Source organism: Meriones unguiculatus, chromosome 17, assembly GCF_030254825.1.
Source record: "Meriones unguiculatus strain TT.TT164.6M chromosome 17, Bangor_MerUng_6.1, whole genome shotgun sequence".
NCBI classification, from domain to species: Eukaryota; Metazoa; Chordata; class Mammalia; order Rodentia; family Muridae; genus Meriones; species Meriones unguiculatus.
Genome location: NC_083364.1, coordinates 19,704,798 through 19,717,935, shown reverse-complemented (window position 1 = coordinate 19,717,935; position 13,138 = coordinate 19,704,798). Strand labels below are relative to the sequence as shown.

Here is a 13,138-nt window from a genome sequence, read left to right as displayed (position 1 = left end):
GGCCTGGCACACTAGAGCTGCTTGGGCCCCGCATTCTCACCTGCCACCCAACCCTTCCTAGGAGAGCATGTTGTACTCAGCAGTCTACAAGCGCGCACATGCCAAGGGACAACCGCAGCTCAGTGGTGACCTCCATAATTCTAAGTAACGCAGTCTCCATGTAGAGTAATCCCTTCACAAGCATGTGAACCCAGGCCCAAATTACACCCTTCCAAATCCTTGCATCATACAAGACCAGACAGCTTCAGACGGACACAGGCAAATGTGGATGAAGGCCCCACGCTCTTGTCAAACGTTGCTAGCTGGAGCTAAGACACAGAGGCAGCCTCAGGTGCCTATACCTGAGTCCGGCCCTCCATCCTAGAATCACCAGTGTGCATATTGGCACCTTAGCATGGTGACCCTGAAGGTGACCAGTCCCCTGTCAGCAGGCTGAAGGGCCAGGCCATGGTGAGCAGAGGTGGCTGAGGTCCCAACAGTATGACAGCAGCAGGTCCTCATGCACACAGATGGCCTTGATGCCCTGCCAGCCACCCAGCACAGACACCACATGGGATATGTCATGAACTATGAAAAGAGAAATTCAAGAAAACTCATCTGATGGCTGGGTCAAAAGTCCTTTGCTCTGGGCCTCAGCTGCCCCATGTCTAACAGATTCTGCGCTGCTTTAGGTGAGGCAGGCGCACAGGCAGAGCCACAAGCTTCCTTGGGGGCCTGTGGCAGATGTGACCCAAAGTCCAGCATTGGCAGCTGAGGCCTGTGTGTGGCCAGAGCCCGCCACAAAGTCGTCTCAGTGGCTAATGGGAAGCAGGGCGCAGGGGCATGCCCAGAACACCTTGCTGGGCTGAGCCCAGACTCTGATCGAGCGCCATCCCAGAAGCATGGACAACAAAACTGCAAGACAAGTACGAGAGGACAGGGAGCCAAGCACAACAGAAGACAACACACCGCCACAGACCGGGGACCTCACCACTACCTGTAAAGTCACTGCAGACCTGCAGTGGGGAAAGCAGATCAAACCACCTCAAGAGACCTCCCACACCCCTGGCCCAAGTGCAGAGGCTTTGCCTACACAGGGTGAACAAGACATGGCATGCTGGCACTCAGGAGGCAGGAGAGTCGGGAGTTCTGGGTCATCCTCAGCTACTTAGTGAGTTCAAATCCAACCTGGACTCCATGAAAAAGGCGGCACCTGCAGAAGGACTAATGTGACAGCTTCCATCTCAGTCCCCCTCCCTAAGCAGGGAGAGCTGCATCCACAGGGGAGCACAAGCAAGTGAGGTCCACACACTTGAAAGGAATGAGCCTTCAAGAAAGGGTGTGGATAAGCTCTAACCCTGCACAGCTGCAGGACAGAAGCCACAGCAAACACTATGCCATGATTCCTGTCCATCTTGGAAAAGGAATGAACATGGAGGCAGAGAGTGCCTGGCACCACTGGCTTGGGCAGGGAGGCAAAAGGACTAGGGATTATTAAACGGGACTTTTAAAAATTATTTTTTTAAGTGTGTGTGTGTGCAGTGCCCACAGGGAACAGAGATGTCAGATGCCCTGGAACTGGAGTTACAGGAGGTTAGGAAGCACCTGATATGGGTGCTAAGAATAGAACCCAGGTCCTCTGAAAGAACAGAAATACTCTTAACCATTGAGCCATCTCAACAGTCCCTCAAGCTGGATTTTCTGCTCTATTTTGCTGTGAACTTAAAACTGATCACATATATGTGTGTGTGTGTGTACATAAACACTTTTTTTTTTTAAAGAAAAAATATTTGGGGGCTGGAGAGATGGCACAGAGGTTAAGAGTACTGGCTGCTCTTCAAAGATCCTGAGTTCAATTCTCAGCACTCACATGGTGGCTCACAACCATCTATAATGAGGTTTGGTGTCCACTTCTGGTGTGCAGGTGGACATGGAAGAGAAAAAAATGTTAGCTGGTTGGTTGTTTCAGTTTTTTGAGGCAGGGTTTCTCTGTGTAGCCCTGGCTATCCTGGACTTACTTTGTAGACCAGGCTGGCCTCAAACTCAGAGATCCACCTGCTTCTGCCTTCCGAGGACTGGGATTACAGGCGTGTGGCATCACACCCAGCTTAAGAACTTTTGTTTTACATGTCGTTGTTTTGTGTGTGACTCAAGGAGCCAGAGGACAACTTCAGCTTTACCTAGCCATGGGGGATCAAACTCAGGTTGTCAGGCTTCATGGCCAGAACTCTTTCCCACTTGAACCATTCCAATTTTTTTGTTTGTTTGTTTTTTAATAAACAAACACAGCCAGTACGCCCTCTGGCACAAAAATGCGGGGAAGTGTCTTCAGCCACCAGGGCTGGGCCAGCACGCTCTCCTCTGCAGCCTGGGGCTGGCCGCAGCCAGCACAGAGGTGGGGACCCCCTCAGCAGACTGAAGACTGGGCCCACAGAACTAATTCTCAGGACCAAGGACAAAGTCAACCCATCCTGACTGTGCAATCAGCCACAGGTTTTTAAATGTGACACCGAGAACAGAAGCCAAAAAACATGCTGTGGACTGTAGCAAGGGAGGCCGCCTCCAGGAAAGAAAACAAGCAAGCCTTCGATCCAGGCACTCAGAAGCTGGGGCAGGAGGATCCCAGGCTTGACATCAGCCTGGGCAACTCAGTGAGAGCTTGTCCCCAGACAAAACATAGAGTGAGACTCCGACTTAGAGCATGTGCCCAGAGTGTGCACTGAGGGAAAGAAGCCTGGACAGACAGACAGCTCACAGCGCAGAGACAGACAGACTGCAGATGGCTGGTGACAAACTCACATCTGGGATGTGTGAAAAGCCCCACAACTCAGAGTTCTAGAAACCTGTTCTCATGGCAAAGAATCTCAGAAAAACAGAGCCATGTGACTTGGGAGGACCCGCAGCTGCCTCACTTCTTAGAGCCCAAGCAGGCCACAGCCCATAGCTGACTGTCAGGGGCATGCTGTGTGGTCCCCCCACATGCCGGTGACATGTGAATCAGACACAAGAAGCCACAATGTGGGACACTAAAAATAGAAAATGACCAGACAGTGGATTCCTGGAGGTCAGAGTCTTGGAGGGATGGGTGACCGATCATAAGGCTAAGTTTGCTTTCTGGCATGACAGGCAAGGCTATACAGCTTGGTGGGTGCACTAGAGCGAACTGAACCCCATGCTTCTAACTGTTGTGCCGCGGGGCTTGTCAGCTGAACCTGGCTCTACTGCCTTAAGAAACAACAGCAGCACTGAGAGGGCTGGACAGGAAGGTGCCTGCCACCAAGCTTGGTGATTTGAGTTCAGAACCACATAGAGGCCGGACACACAGGCCTGCGCACACACAACAGACATTTAAACTCACACCACACCAAGAAAATGCAAGTAGCACCAGGGAGATGAGTGGGAGGCTCTGGGCCTGTTCCCAGCACCCACGCAGAAAGCTGGGTGTGACACTGTGCACCCATAATCTCAGCCCTGAGCCAGAAGCCAACACAGCCAGTCCCCTCCCACCCCCAGAGCACACAGTGGTGACCAGGACCCTGGCATGCGGGCAATCACGGGCACTTACGTCATCATACAGCGAGCCACTGATGTCAGCCCCATAAATGGGGGAGACGAACGTCAGGTTCTTCCAGTACTTGCGTTCCAGGTCGTCAAAGTCCTGATGGCGCGGGGTGCAGTACCTGGGGACAGTGCAGCGATGCAGATTGGACTCTGGGTAATACCACACCCTCTAGCTGCCTGAGAAGCCGACCCCAGAACCATGGCTAGATGTGGCAAGGAGGGACAGAGCTTCAGGATCCAGGGGCAGCTGGAGCAGAGAGCATGGGGGACCTGCACCGAAAAGCTGCCTTCCGGCCACATACCAGGACGAGAGAAGCCCCTGGGGGACACAGACAAGGAGGAGTGAGGGGCCCTCAGCCCCAGCTCAGCCTCAAGAAGTGGGGAGTCAGTGCAGCAGACAGAGAGTGTGCCCACATACTTCTCGCTGTTGGCCAGGCGGCGGTACTCCCCCACTGTCATGGCCTTCTTCTGGATGTTGTACTGCGTGAAGAGCCCTGACTGGCCCGTCACCACCTGCTGGATAGGCGCCGGGATGACCACGTCGTCGATGTCATCATACGTCTGGCGCGGCTTCCACTCCTTCGGTGGGATAATCTGGGGGCCAAGAAGGGTGTGGGTGATGCGGCTCCCAACGGTAGGAGTCCCAGGTCCCAAAGATCTAAGCGCCACACACAGGCATTACAATCATGACAGCTGTGGAGGCCAAGGTGGCAAATGGTCCCCATTAGAGCAGAGCAGGAACAGGGACACAAATGGACACACACACACACACACACACACACACACACACACGATGCTAGAAATGCCAGAGGGGAAGCTGCACCTACACTCAGCCGTGGTAGGAGGTGGCTGGTCAAAGATTCAAAAAATGGTCTCATTTGCAGAAGCCTCAGCAAAAGCCAAGAGGACAGTCTAAGATGGCTATATACAATAGCCTCTCTGGTGGGAAGGTGCTGCAGGCAGGAGAAGGGAACCAAGGCAGGCCACAGTCACCCCAACTGGAGCCATGGGGGACAAGGAGGTGGAAGGAACCTGCAGCTTCGCCAAATGAACCAGCTCCAGAGCCTTCTTGAGACGGCAGCCTCCAGCTGAGGCTGGGACTGCTGAGTGCCTGCTGAGCAATGGACTACTTAACAAGAAACCCAAGGTCAACCCCAGAACTGCAAAATGCGTGGAGGTTGGGGGCACACCTGTAATCCCAACCCTGGGAAGGCAGAGGCAGGTGGATCTCTGTGAGTTCAAGGCCAGCCTGGTCTACAAAGGGAGTCTAGGACAGCCAAGGCTACACAGAGAAACTTCATCTCAAAAAACAAAACAAAACCCCTCACTTTCTGACACAGAGGCAGGGTCGGAAGAAAGCTGTAGCTAGCCCAGCGTCCTGGCCTTTTAGGGGGAAAGTGGAGTCAACAGTGTAAGCGTGTCATTATGTTTCACGGCCAAAGCAAGGATGAGGCCACCAGATCAACAGGGTAGTGGAGCTAAGGGGGTAGACACAACCTAAGGCCTGCCAGCTTGGGTGCAGGCCCCATCCAGCCCCGCTCCGCCTGGCCTTTGCATGAGGAAGGCATTCACCGAGAAAAGCGGACGTTAGGAGGGGACACTGCTTGACAGCTCTAGACAGGGGGTGCTGGGGGAGGGGTAGTGGCCAGAGGGTGCCTGCCTTGGAAGCACCACTGCCCTTCGCATTTTTGCCAGTGCACACGCAGAGGCCGGAGGACAGCGCACAGAAGGTGCTTTCTCTTTCCAGAGTGGGGTTCCCGGGGACTAAGCTCTGACCATCAGGCTCGTTGGCACTGTTACCTGCAGAGTCCACTGTCTGACTGGGGATGACGCTGCCAGCTGAGGGGTTTCTGGACTGTCCTCGGCACTCTGAGGACGCTGGCTGGGCTCCAGAGAACCAGGTTCTAACAGGGTGATGGCCTAGTGGGGACCCACCCGCAGCACTCTCAAACACACAGTCACTAACTGCTCTAGATGTCACACGAGCAAGGCCCAGACACACAGGCACAACCAGCCAGGTGTGAGGCTGTCGGCCTGTCTGCCTCGCATCTGGGAGGCTGAGGAAGAACAACTCTGGGTTTAACACCACACTGGATGGCTTCAGAAAAACAGTCCTAAAGCTGGCACGTCTTTTACCCACAGATGGGAGGGCCGGCACATCCCAGCACTGAGGAGCCAAGCACCCTGTCGGGAGGCTCACAATTGCTGGCTCCACACCCCTTTGGGCTTCCACATGTACCACACACAGGTGCACACCGACACAGACACACACAGGGATTTTTTTTTAAAGAAAAAAATAGATGCAGGGTGACCCCAGCACCCTTCTGTAAGTGTCAAACAAATATTACTACGCAAGGCCTTACACACCTACCCACACACCACCGCCCCCAGGCATCAGGTCCCCTTCCATCCCTAGGCCTAGAGCAGCCTTTTCCCTCACAGCAGCAGGCTCTGTGTCCCACCCAGGCTGGGCTGCTCCCTAGGACACATGTGCCCCGATTTGGTCCAGGCACCACCACAGAACCCAGTGCCTACGTGAGTTTAAGGAGGTCGGAGAGGCAGTGACATGGCATCTGGGCACAAAGCAGTTTGGGAGTGGCATCACACACCTTGGCCAGGCCAGCGCGGTGGGCACCCTGTGACTCAATGTAGGCCACATATCTGTTGAAGTCCCTGAACTCGTCCATGGTGGGGCGGAAGGTCATGATTTTGCAGCTGGGGTTCTGGGCACTGTGGTCCTCGGACCCCATGACTGCAGCGAAACAGAGCCACACCTGTAAGGAGGTAAGAGCCATCAGCGTCAGCCCTGCCATCACCACCACCATGCTTCCCCTCAGAGGCAACAAAATCACCCACAGCTGCTGAGGGCAACAGCAGGCAGACAGGCCAAGCCAGAAAACCAGGAGGCCCCATCACTTCCACCAGCCCGAGGGCCAAGGTGACAGCAGCTGACTAACACACAGGTACCTTCCTCCCTCCAAAGCTGACGGGGTTCCGAAGCTATGCATTTTCTAATCAGAGGCTCCTGGAACCCAGCACTGCTCAGCAGGGAACTCCCCATGTGCACTTTGTGGCGTTGGGTCACCACATCCACCAGGAGCCCTGCGCATATCTAAGGGCATCCTGGGCTGGTTCAGCATCCCACTTGTGCACAGGGGCCAACTGCCGCCTGGAATCCATCAAGCTACTCGTGGAGGCCTGGAGCAGGAAGGCAAACCCAACCCACCTGAGCCAGCCCAAGCTACGGCCAGCTCCAACCTGCCTGTGCCATAGGGAGGCAGCACAAGCTGGCCTCCTCCCTGCCCCTTCTGTAAAGGGACCTTCTCAGCCGGGTGACCTCTCCTCACTGGGAGACCACATGGCCTCCAGGAAGGGTTGTCACAGGGTCTCTCCTCCTGGAGATCACACTAGTCCCAACGTGGGTGAAGAGAAGAGCTCCCATGCATTTTTCAGGGTGGCCACCAGGCAACAGCCCATGCCCAGAAATGGAGTGCAGGCTTGGTATCAGAAGCAAGCTGGGCGAGTTGGTGGCTGGGCACCCAAAGGCCACCGCCCTGCTGGGCTCTGGAAAGGAATTAGGCTGCATCACCTAGGTGTCCTGGGACTACTCAACATAGCCCTCCGAGTCACAGTGCCATGTGACAGCCCTCTGGGAAGGATGCACATGGTTGAAGGAGAGGGGCTGCCAGACACTGCCCTCCAGGGCACCAAGGGCAGGCTCCACAGACTAGAAGGTATCCCTGGCCCCACCCCCAGTCTCAGGGCCACCAATGTCCCACCAGCCCCACACCAACTGCTGAGCCCCCCTGCCACCCCCACACCCACATGCAAAGGGTGAGAGCTGAGGGAAAGGAAGGTAGTGCAGAAGGAACACCATGCCCTCAGGGACCTCACAGCCTATAAATCAGTAGCCTCAGTGTTAAGGTGAGCGAGTGGGAGGAGGGCGCAGAACCAGTGGCTGACTTCAGCCCTGGCCATGCCCCTCCTCTGCTGCCTCACAGGCCACTTGCCACAGTGGAGCACCTTGTCTTCTGTGGGCAACATGAGGAGCATTCAGTTCCCGCCTGCATGACTCCCCGCTGAGCACTGGGCCACAGGGCAATCCCAGAGGCTGCCCACTGGGAACCTCAGGCCTGGCTCCCACCCTCCTGTGGTGAGGTTGCCTGCACCCACCCTCTCACAGGCTCTCCTTCTGGGAACTGCCATCATCTGGGCCGGGGCAGCACACAGCTTCCCTCCCTCCCGTCTGTCTCCCGTCTGTCTCAAGGCCAGCATGGCCATGGCACTGCCCAGGTTGCCACCAGGGTCCTATGTGGGCAGCGGTGATGGGGATGAGACCTGAGGGCTGTGCAGCATCAAGGGGGCTCTGCAGACCCCACACAGGGTGCTAATGATAACGGGGATACAGAGCACGACAGCTGGCGGGACAGAGAATGCAGCCAACCACCTGCTGGCTACCTGAAGGCAGAGGCAGGGCCAAGACACTGCAGGCAGTGCTGTCCAAACTTGCGTATGTAGAGGTCAGAGGGCAGCCGGGAGGACTGAGTTCTCTCCTTCCACCACATGGGACCCAGGGAGCAAACGAGCTGACAGCAGGTGCCTTGAACCTGACAAGGACTTGGAATCTTGAAGGCCCCCACTGCAGAGAATCAGCAGAGGACCAGGGCCCACGCTAGCCCCTCAGGCTGTCCTGAGAGGCACAGCAGAGGTGTGGACCACGACTACGGGCCGTGGGATACCACTCCCAGGGGAATCCTGACCTTGCAGCTGGGACTCTTACAATGGGAGGCGTGAGGAAGACAGGGCCCAGCCAGAGCTATCTGGACAGTGTCATCACAAGGGAGGAGGCAGGGAGCTGAGGGTTCAGGTGCCACTAGAAGCTGGACAAGCTCGTAAGTGGAGTGCCCCAGGGTTCCCAGGGCCAGCCAGGCCAGACACCTCACTTTCCACCACAGATGTGCCATGGACTTGGGCACCATCTGAGAATCCCATATGGGGCGGAGGATACCATGTGTCAAGCCACTAGCTAGAGGGTGGGGATGCACAGAGATGGGGGTCCCAAAAGCCCCCGGGACAAAAATCTGTCTTTCACCGGTGATGGGCCCAGCACAGTGGGTTCCAGGTGCCACTCATCTGAGAGCCCGGGCTAGGCAGAGCTAGTGAGCTAGTAGTAGGAAGAGGATACCTAGCCACCAACCGCCAGCTGCCAAACAGGAAGCGCAATGGCCCCACCTAGTGGCAACAGCTCCTTATTGCCCACAGAGAAAGTGCCCTGCCCCACCTCCTGCCAGTTAAAACGGCATGGAGGAAGTTGTTCACTGAGACCCACCCCACCCTACAGGAGGCCACGCCTACTGTCCAGGGACACGTCAAGACCAGAGCTTTCAGGCCAACATGGGCAGTTGCTAGTGGCCTGTCCCCAGACTGTGGCAGCACAGGGTCTGCACACAGGCCTCTGCAATGGCTGCTGCCTCAGCAAACACTGGCCAGACTGTGTCCTGACAGCTGCACCTCACTGCCTGCACACGTGTCCCACCCACCTCAATCCCTAGGACAGAGTCCCCAGGGCTGGGCTCCAAAGGGCTCCTGAGAGGGCAGGTGACAGCTCTTGGGCTGAGCCATGACGCACAGCAGCAAGTCAGTACTATGAGGCCAGGACAGCACGGGCTCCGCACCCTGGGCAGTGTCCTAGGAAACACAGAGAGCCAGGAGCCTCGTGCTCCTCACAAATGGCACTAAAGGCAGCAGTCCCCTGGGGGCCAAAGATGTCTTCTCAACCCCTCTTGCTCCCAAAGGTCCCTACCCCTGGAAGTTGGACATCTCAAAACTTCCTGTTGAGTCCCAGCTGGCCATGGGCCTGGGCCACCATCTTGAGAGGCCCCACAACTCAAGCTCAGTCCCCAGTAGGGAGGTGGCCACAACTACCTGAGCCCGGCTCTGGGTTGTGGCTGGGCCCATGTTGGGGTGCCCTCAGCTCCAGAAGCCATAGTTGGAGGAAGTGGGTTTCCTGAAATGGACAGTCTGCCCCATTCCTCTTGATCCCAGCTGTGTGCTGGTTATACAAGACCCCTGAACACAAGAAGCCTGTGTGCTGTGACAGAAGGACCTCCCAGTCCTCCCCACGCAGCCTTCCCTGGCAGCCCTGCCCTCCTTTATCTGGGTGACCAGCAGGGGTGGATGGGAACAAGAAGGGCTGGCAGAGAGTGTGAGCCCTGAGGGCCTCACCTGCTCAGCTGGACTACAGGATGGTGGGGCTGACAGCACAGGGCAGAGGCCAAGGCCAGGAGCCGGGAGCTGTGGCTGATGGGTTTAAAACTTTGTTATTTAACTCTGGAGATGAAGAGGGTGGGTGCCCAGGCCACAGGGGTAAGTGGGCAGTGGGCTTGGCACAGCACCAGGAGACAGAGCAGCCAGACCAAGTGCTCCCTGAGGCCAGCTGAAGGGCGGCGCAATCCCAAGTGCAATACTCAGGGCTGTCAAGGAACTGCAGAGAGCTGCCGTGCTCACAGAATGTGCAAGGGACATCCAGGCTAACATCTCTACTACCAGCAAGTTACATGGACAGATGCTCTTACTACTCCAGGAGTGACAGCACCAGATAGGAAGCTGCAACAGACGCCAGGCAGCCATCCTCCCGCCTCAGCACCCCAAATGCAGGCAAAGTACAGCATCCCTGTATACCCTCCAGGGGGCGTAAAAGGGACTTGCTGAGCAGGTCCGTGCCCGTGAAAGCCTAGGCCACTTCCACAATCCTCTGTCTGTTTAAGGAGGAAATAAAAGATGCCATCTTGGTCACAGCAGCACAGGAACAAGACCTATGACCTGTGACATCACACAGGACTCCCCAGAGCTGGCTCAGCTGTAGCCACCTGTAAGGAGGTGCAGAGCAGGTGTCTGGGGGGCGCTTGGGAGGTGGAGGCAGGAGGGAGAATGGGATTAAAATGTGAATCTGAGGTGCGCTCTGACTGAGCTGTGGCCAAGGGCAGGACAGAGCTGCCACCAGCTGATCACAGCCTCTGAGAAGTGGACAGCAACTCTGGACACTGCTCCAGTTTCTGTGAAGCTGAGGAACACTCTTAACGAGCCTACGGATGGAAGGTGGTGCAGCCACTGGGATCTGCCGAGGAGTTCAAAGGCCTCACAGCCACTGCTCTATCTCTGTGAAAAGCCCCACCACTGCTCCAACTCTGATAATGAAAAACATTTAACTGGAAGCTAGCTTGGTTTCATTATGGTGGGGAGCACGGCAGCATGCAGGCAGACCTGGCTCTGGGGCAGGAACTGAGAGCTTTCCATCCTGGTTCATGGGCAGCAGGAGAGATACTAGGCCTGTTAGGGGCTGCTAAACCTCCAAGCCCACCCCAAACCCACCCCAGTGGCACATCTCCAACAAGTCCACTCCTCCTAATCCCACCTATGTGAATAAAAAAGCCTATGGGGGCCATTCTTATTCAAACACCACAGTCCAAAGCCACTGCCACCACAAACCAGAGAGTTCAATGACAGTCCGTGGTGTGATGTCACGGTGCACACACTAGCCAAAACACAAACAAGGTAGATAATGGATAAACCACACACTGGATTACCACGCAGCCCTAAACAAGAGTGAGGAAGCCACAGTGTGCAGAGACCGGAAGATCAGCTTCGGTGAGAGAGACCCAGAAACAAAAAGCCACTTGTGCTGGCTAATTTCACGTCAACCTGACACAGCTAGAATCATCTGAGAGAAGGGAGCTCAATTTAGAAAATCCAGTCTGGTGGCTGGTGGGTCACACCATTAATCCCAGCAGTCAGGAGGCAGAAGCAGGCGAAACTCTGAGTGTGAGGCCAGCCTGGTCTACAGAGTGAGTTCCAGGACAGCCAGGACTACACAGAGAAACCCAAAATAAAGAAAAAAGAAAATGCCTCCATAAAATCCACCCATAGGCAAGCCTGCAGGGCATTTTCTTAATTAGTGACTGATATGGGAGGGTCCAGCACATTGAGGGTGCTGTATCTCTGAGCTGGTGGCCTCCGGTTGGCACCCATATAAGAACGCAGGCTGAACAAGCCAGGAAGAGTAAGCTAGGAAGTAGCACCCTCATGGCCTCTGCATCAGCGCCTGTCCCCAGGTTCCTGCCCTGCTGAGTTCCTGTCCTGACTTCCTTCCGTGTTAGACTACAATGTGGAAGTGTGGGGAATAAACCCTTTCCTCCCCAACTTGCTTTGGTCATGGTGTCTCATCCCAGCAATAGAAACCCTAACCAAACACTCCGTGTGGGAGTCCATAACAGGAAATGCCCAATCCACAAATGGGAAGTGGATTGGTGGGTGCTAGCAGCAGGGGAGAGAGGTAAGGAACTACTCCCGGGGACAGGACTTCTTTCTGGAGTGATGGAATGTTCTGGAACAAGACAGTGGCGATGCTGGCACCACGCTGGGAATAGACTGCAAACCACTGAGCTGTCTGCTCTTGGTGGTGGACCACGTAGATTCTCCTGACAGCTCAGGGGCCTTCAGGACCTGCCTGGACCTGTCTGTACGGAGCAAGGCCTCACTGTGGATTCCTTAGTTTCCTTCTGAGTGCTGGGGGGGAACCCAAGCTCAGCACCCACTTTTCCGCTCCCTGTGTGCTCATCCTGGCTCAGAGTACCTCGTTTGAGAACAAGGGCTGCCTGGGCATAGCTGAGGACAAAAGCAGGGTTTTAGGAGCTAAGACAGAATGGCTTCCAAGCTGGGTTCCTGTCCATTGTCTCTTGTCCAACAGTGATCTCTACTGCCTGTAGGGGCCATGGCTCTGGCCAGTTTGAGCCCCCACAGGCAGTCATCTCTGGTACAAGGCTCCATTGCACCAGCTGTGAGCCAATAAAGCTCAAGAAAGGCAGAAACCCAGAGACCCGCGGCCCCTCCCATCTAAGATACTCACAGCCTGGCCCTGTGGGGCAAACCTTCTGAGGGGAGGCATCCCTGTCTGCAGCAAGCAGAAAGGCCTCCCCAGCTCCAGTCTGCAACAACCTGGCCAGCTCAGCAGCCTCACAATCACCTTGCTGGGGCTCATCCCTGAAGCAGGAAGGTGGCAAGGAACCTTCCTGGCAGCAGTGCCTATGAAGTGCAAATGAAAGCTGCGTGTGCGTGTGAGTACAGGTGCCTGCAGACATGCCAGAATGTTGGATTCCTTGGAGCTGGAGCTACAGACAGTTGTGAACCCCTGACAGGTACTGGGAACTGAACCCCCAGTCCTCTGGAAGAGCAGCCACTGCTTTCAACCACCAAACTATCACTTCAGCCCCACATGCACTTGGGTTTCATGGTTACTGTTTAGTGTCTTTGTTTGTTTCAAGACAGGGCCTCACTATATAGCTCCGACCGTCCTACAACTCACTACGTAGTCTAGCCTGGCCTTGAATTCAGAGACCCCAGCCCTGTCCTGATCCCAACTTCTTGCCGGAGTTGGATAATGGGAACAAGTCCCACAGCCCCATATCCCTAAAGGTATCCCAGAGACTGAGAGGCCCAGGCAGATGGTCCTGAGCTGCAGGTCCCACCCCAGGACTAAAGGACCCCAGTCACAAGTGCTGAGAGAAGCCTCAGTCACCAGTGGACAGGAGCACAGACTCCA

The 13,138-nt window shown here is 55.7% G+C and overlaps 1 protein-coding gene across 2 annotated transcripts in view; it reads right to left on the bottom strand.

Annotated features, from left to right (window-relative positions):
- The window catches only part of Kdm4b (lysine demethylase 4B), a 79,994-nt gene that overhangs the window by 48,445 nt on the left and 18,411 nt on the right, over positions 1-13,138 (bottom strand). For both annotated transcript variants that reach the window (XM_021632940.2, XM_060371280.1), the window contains exons 3-5: positions 6,150-6,314; positions 3,959-4,134; positions 3,545-3,659 (exon numbers count right to left, since the gene is read on the bottom strand). In XM_021632940.2, the coding sequence (XP_021488615.1) occupies positions 3,545-3,659; positions 3,959-4,134; positions 6,150-6,290 (432 nt within the window). In that variant the 5' untranslated portion in view covers positions 6,291-6,314. The remainder of the gene's footprint in view (positions 1-3,544; positions 3,660-3,958; positions 4,135-6,149; positions 6,315-13,138) is intronic.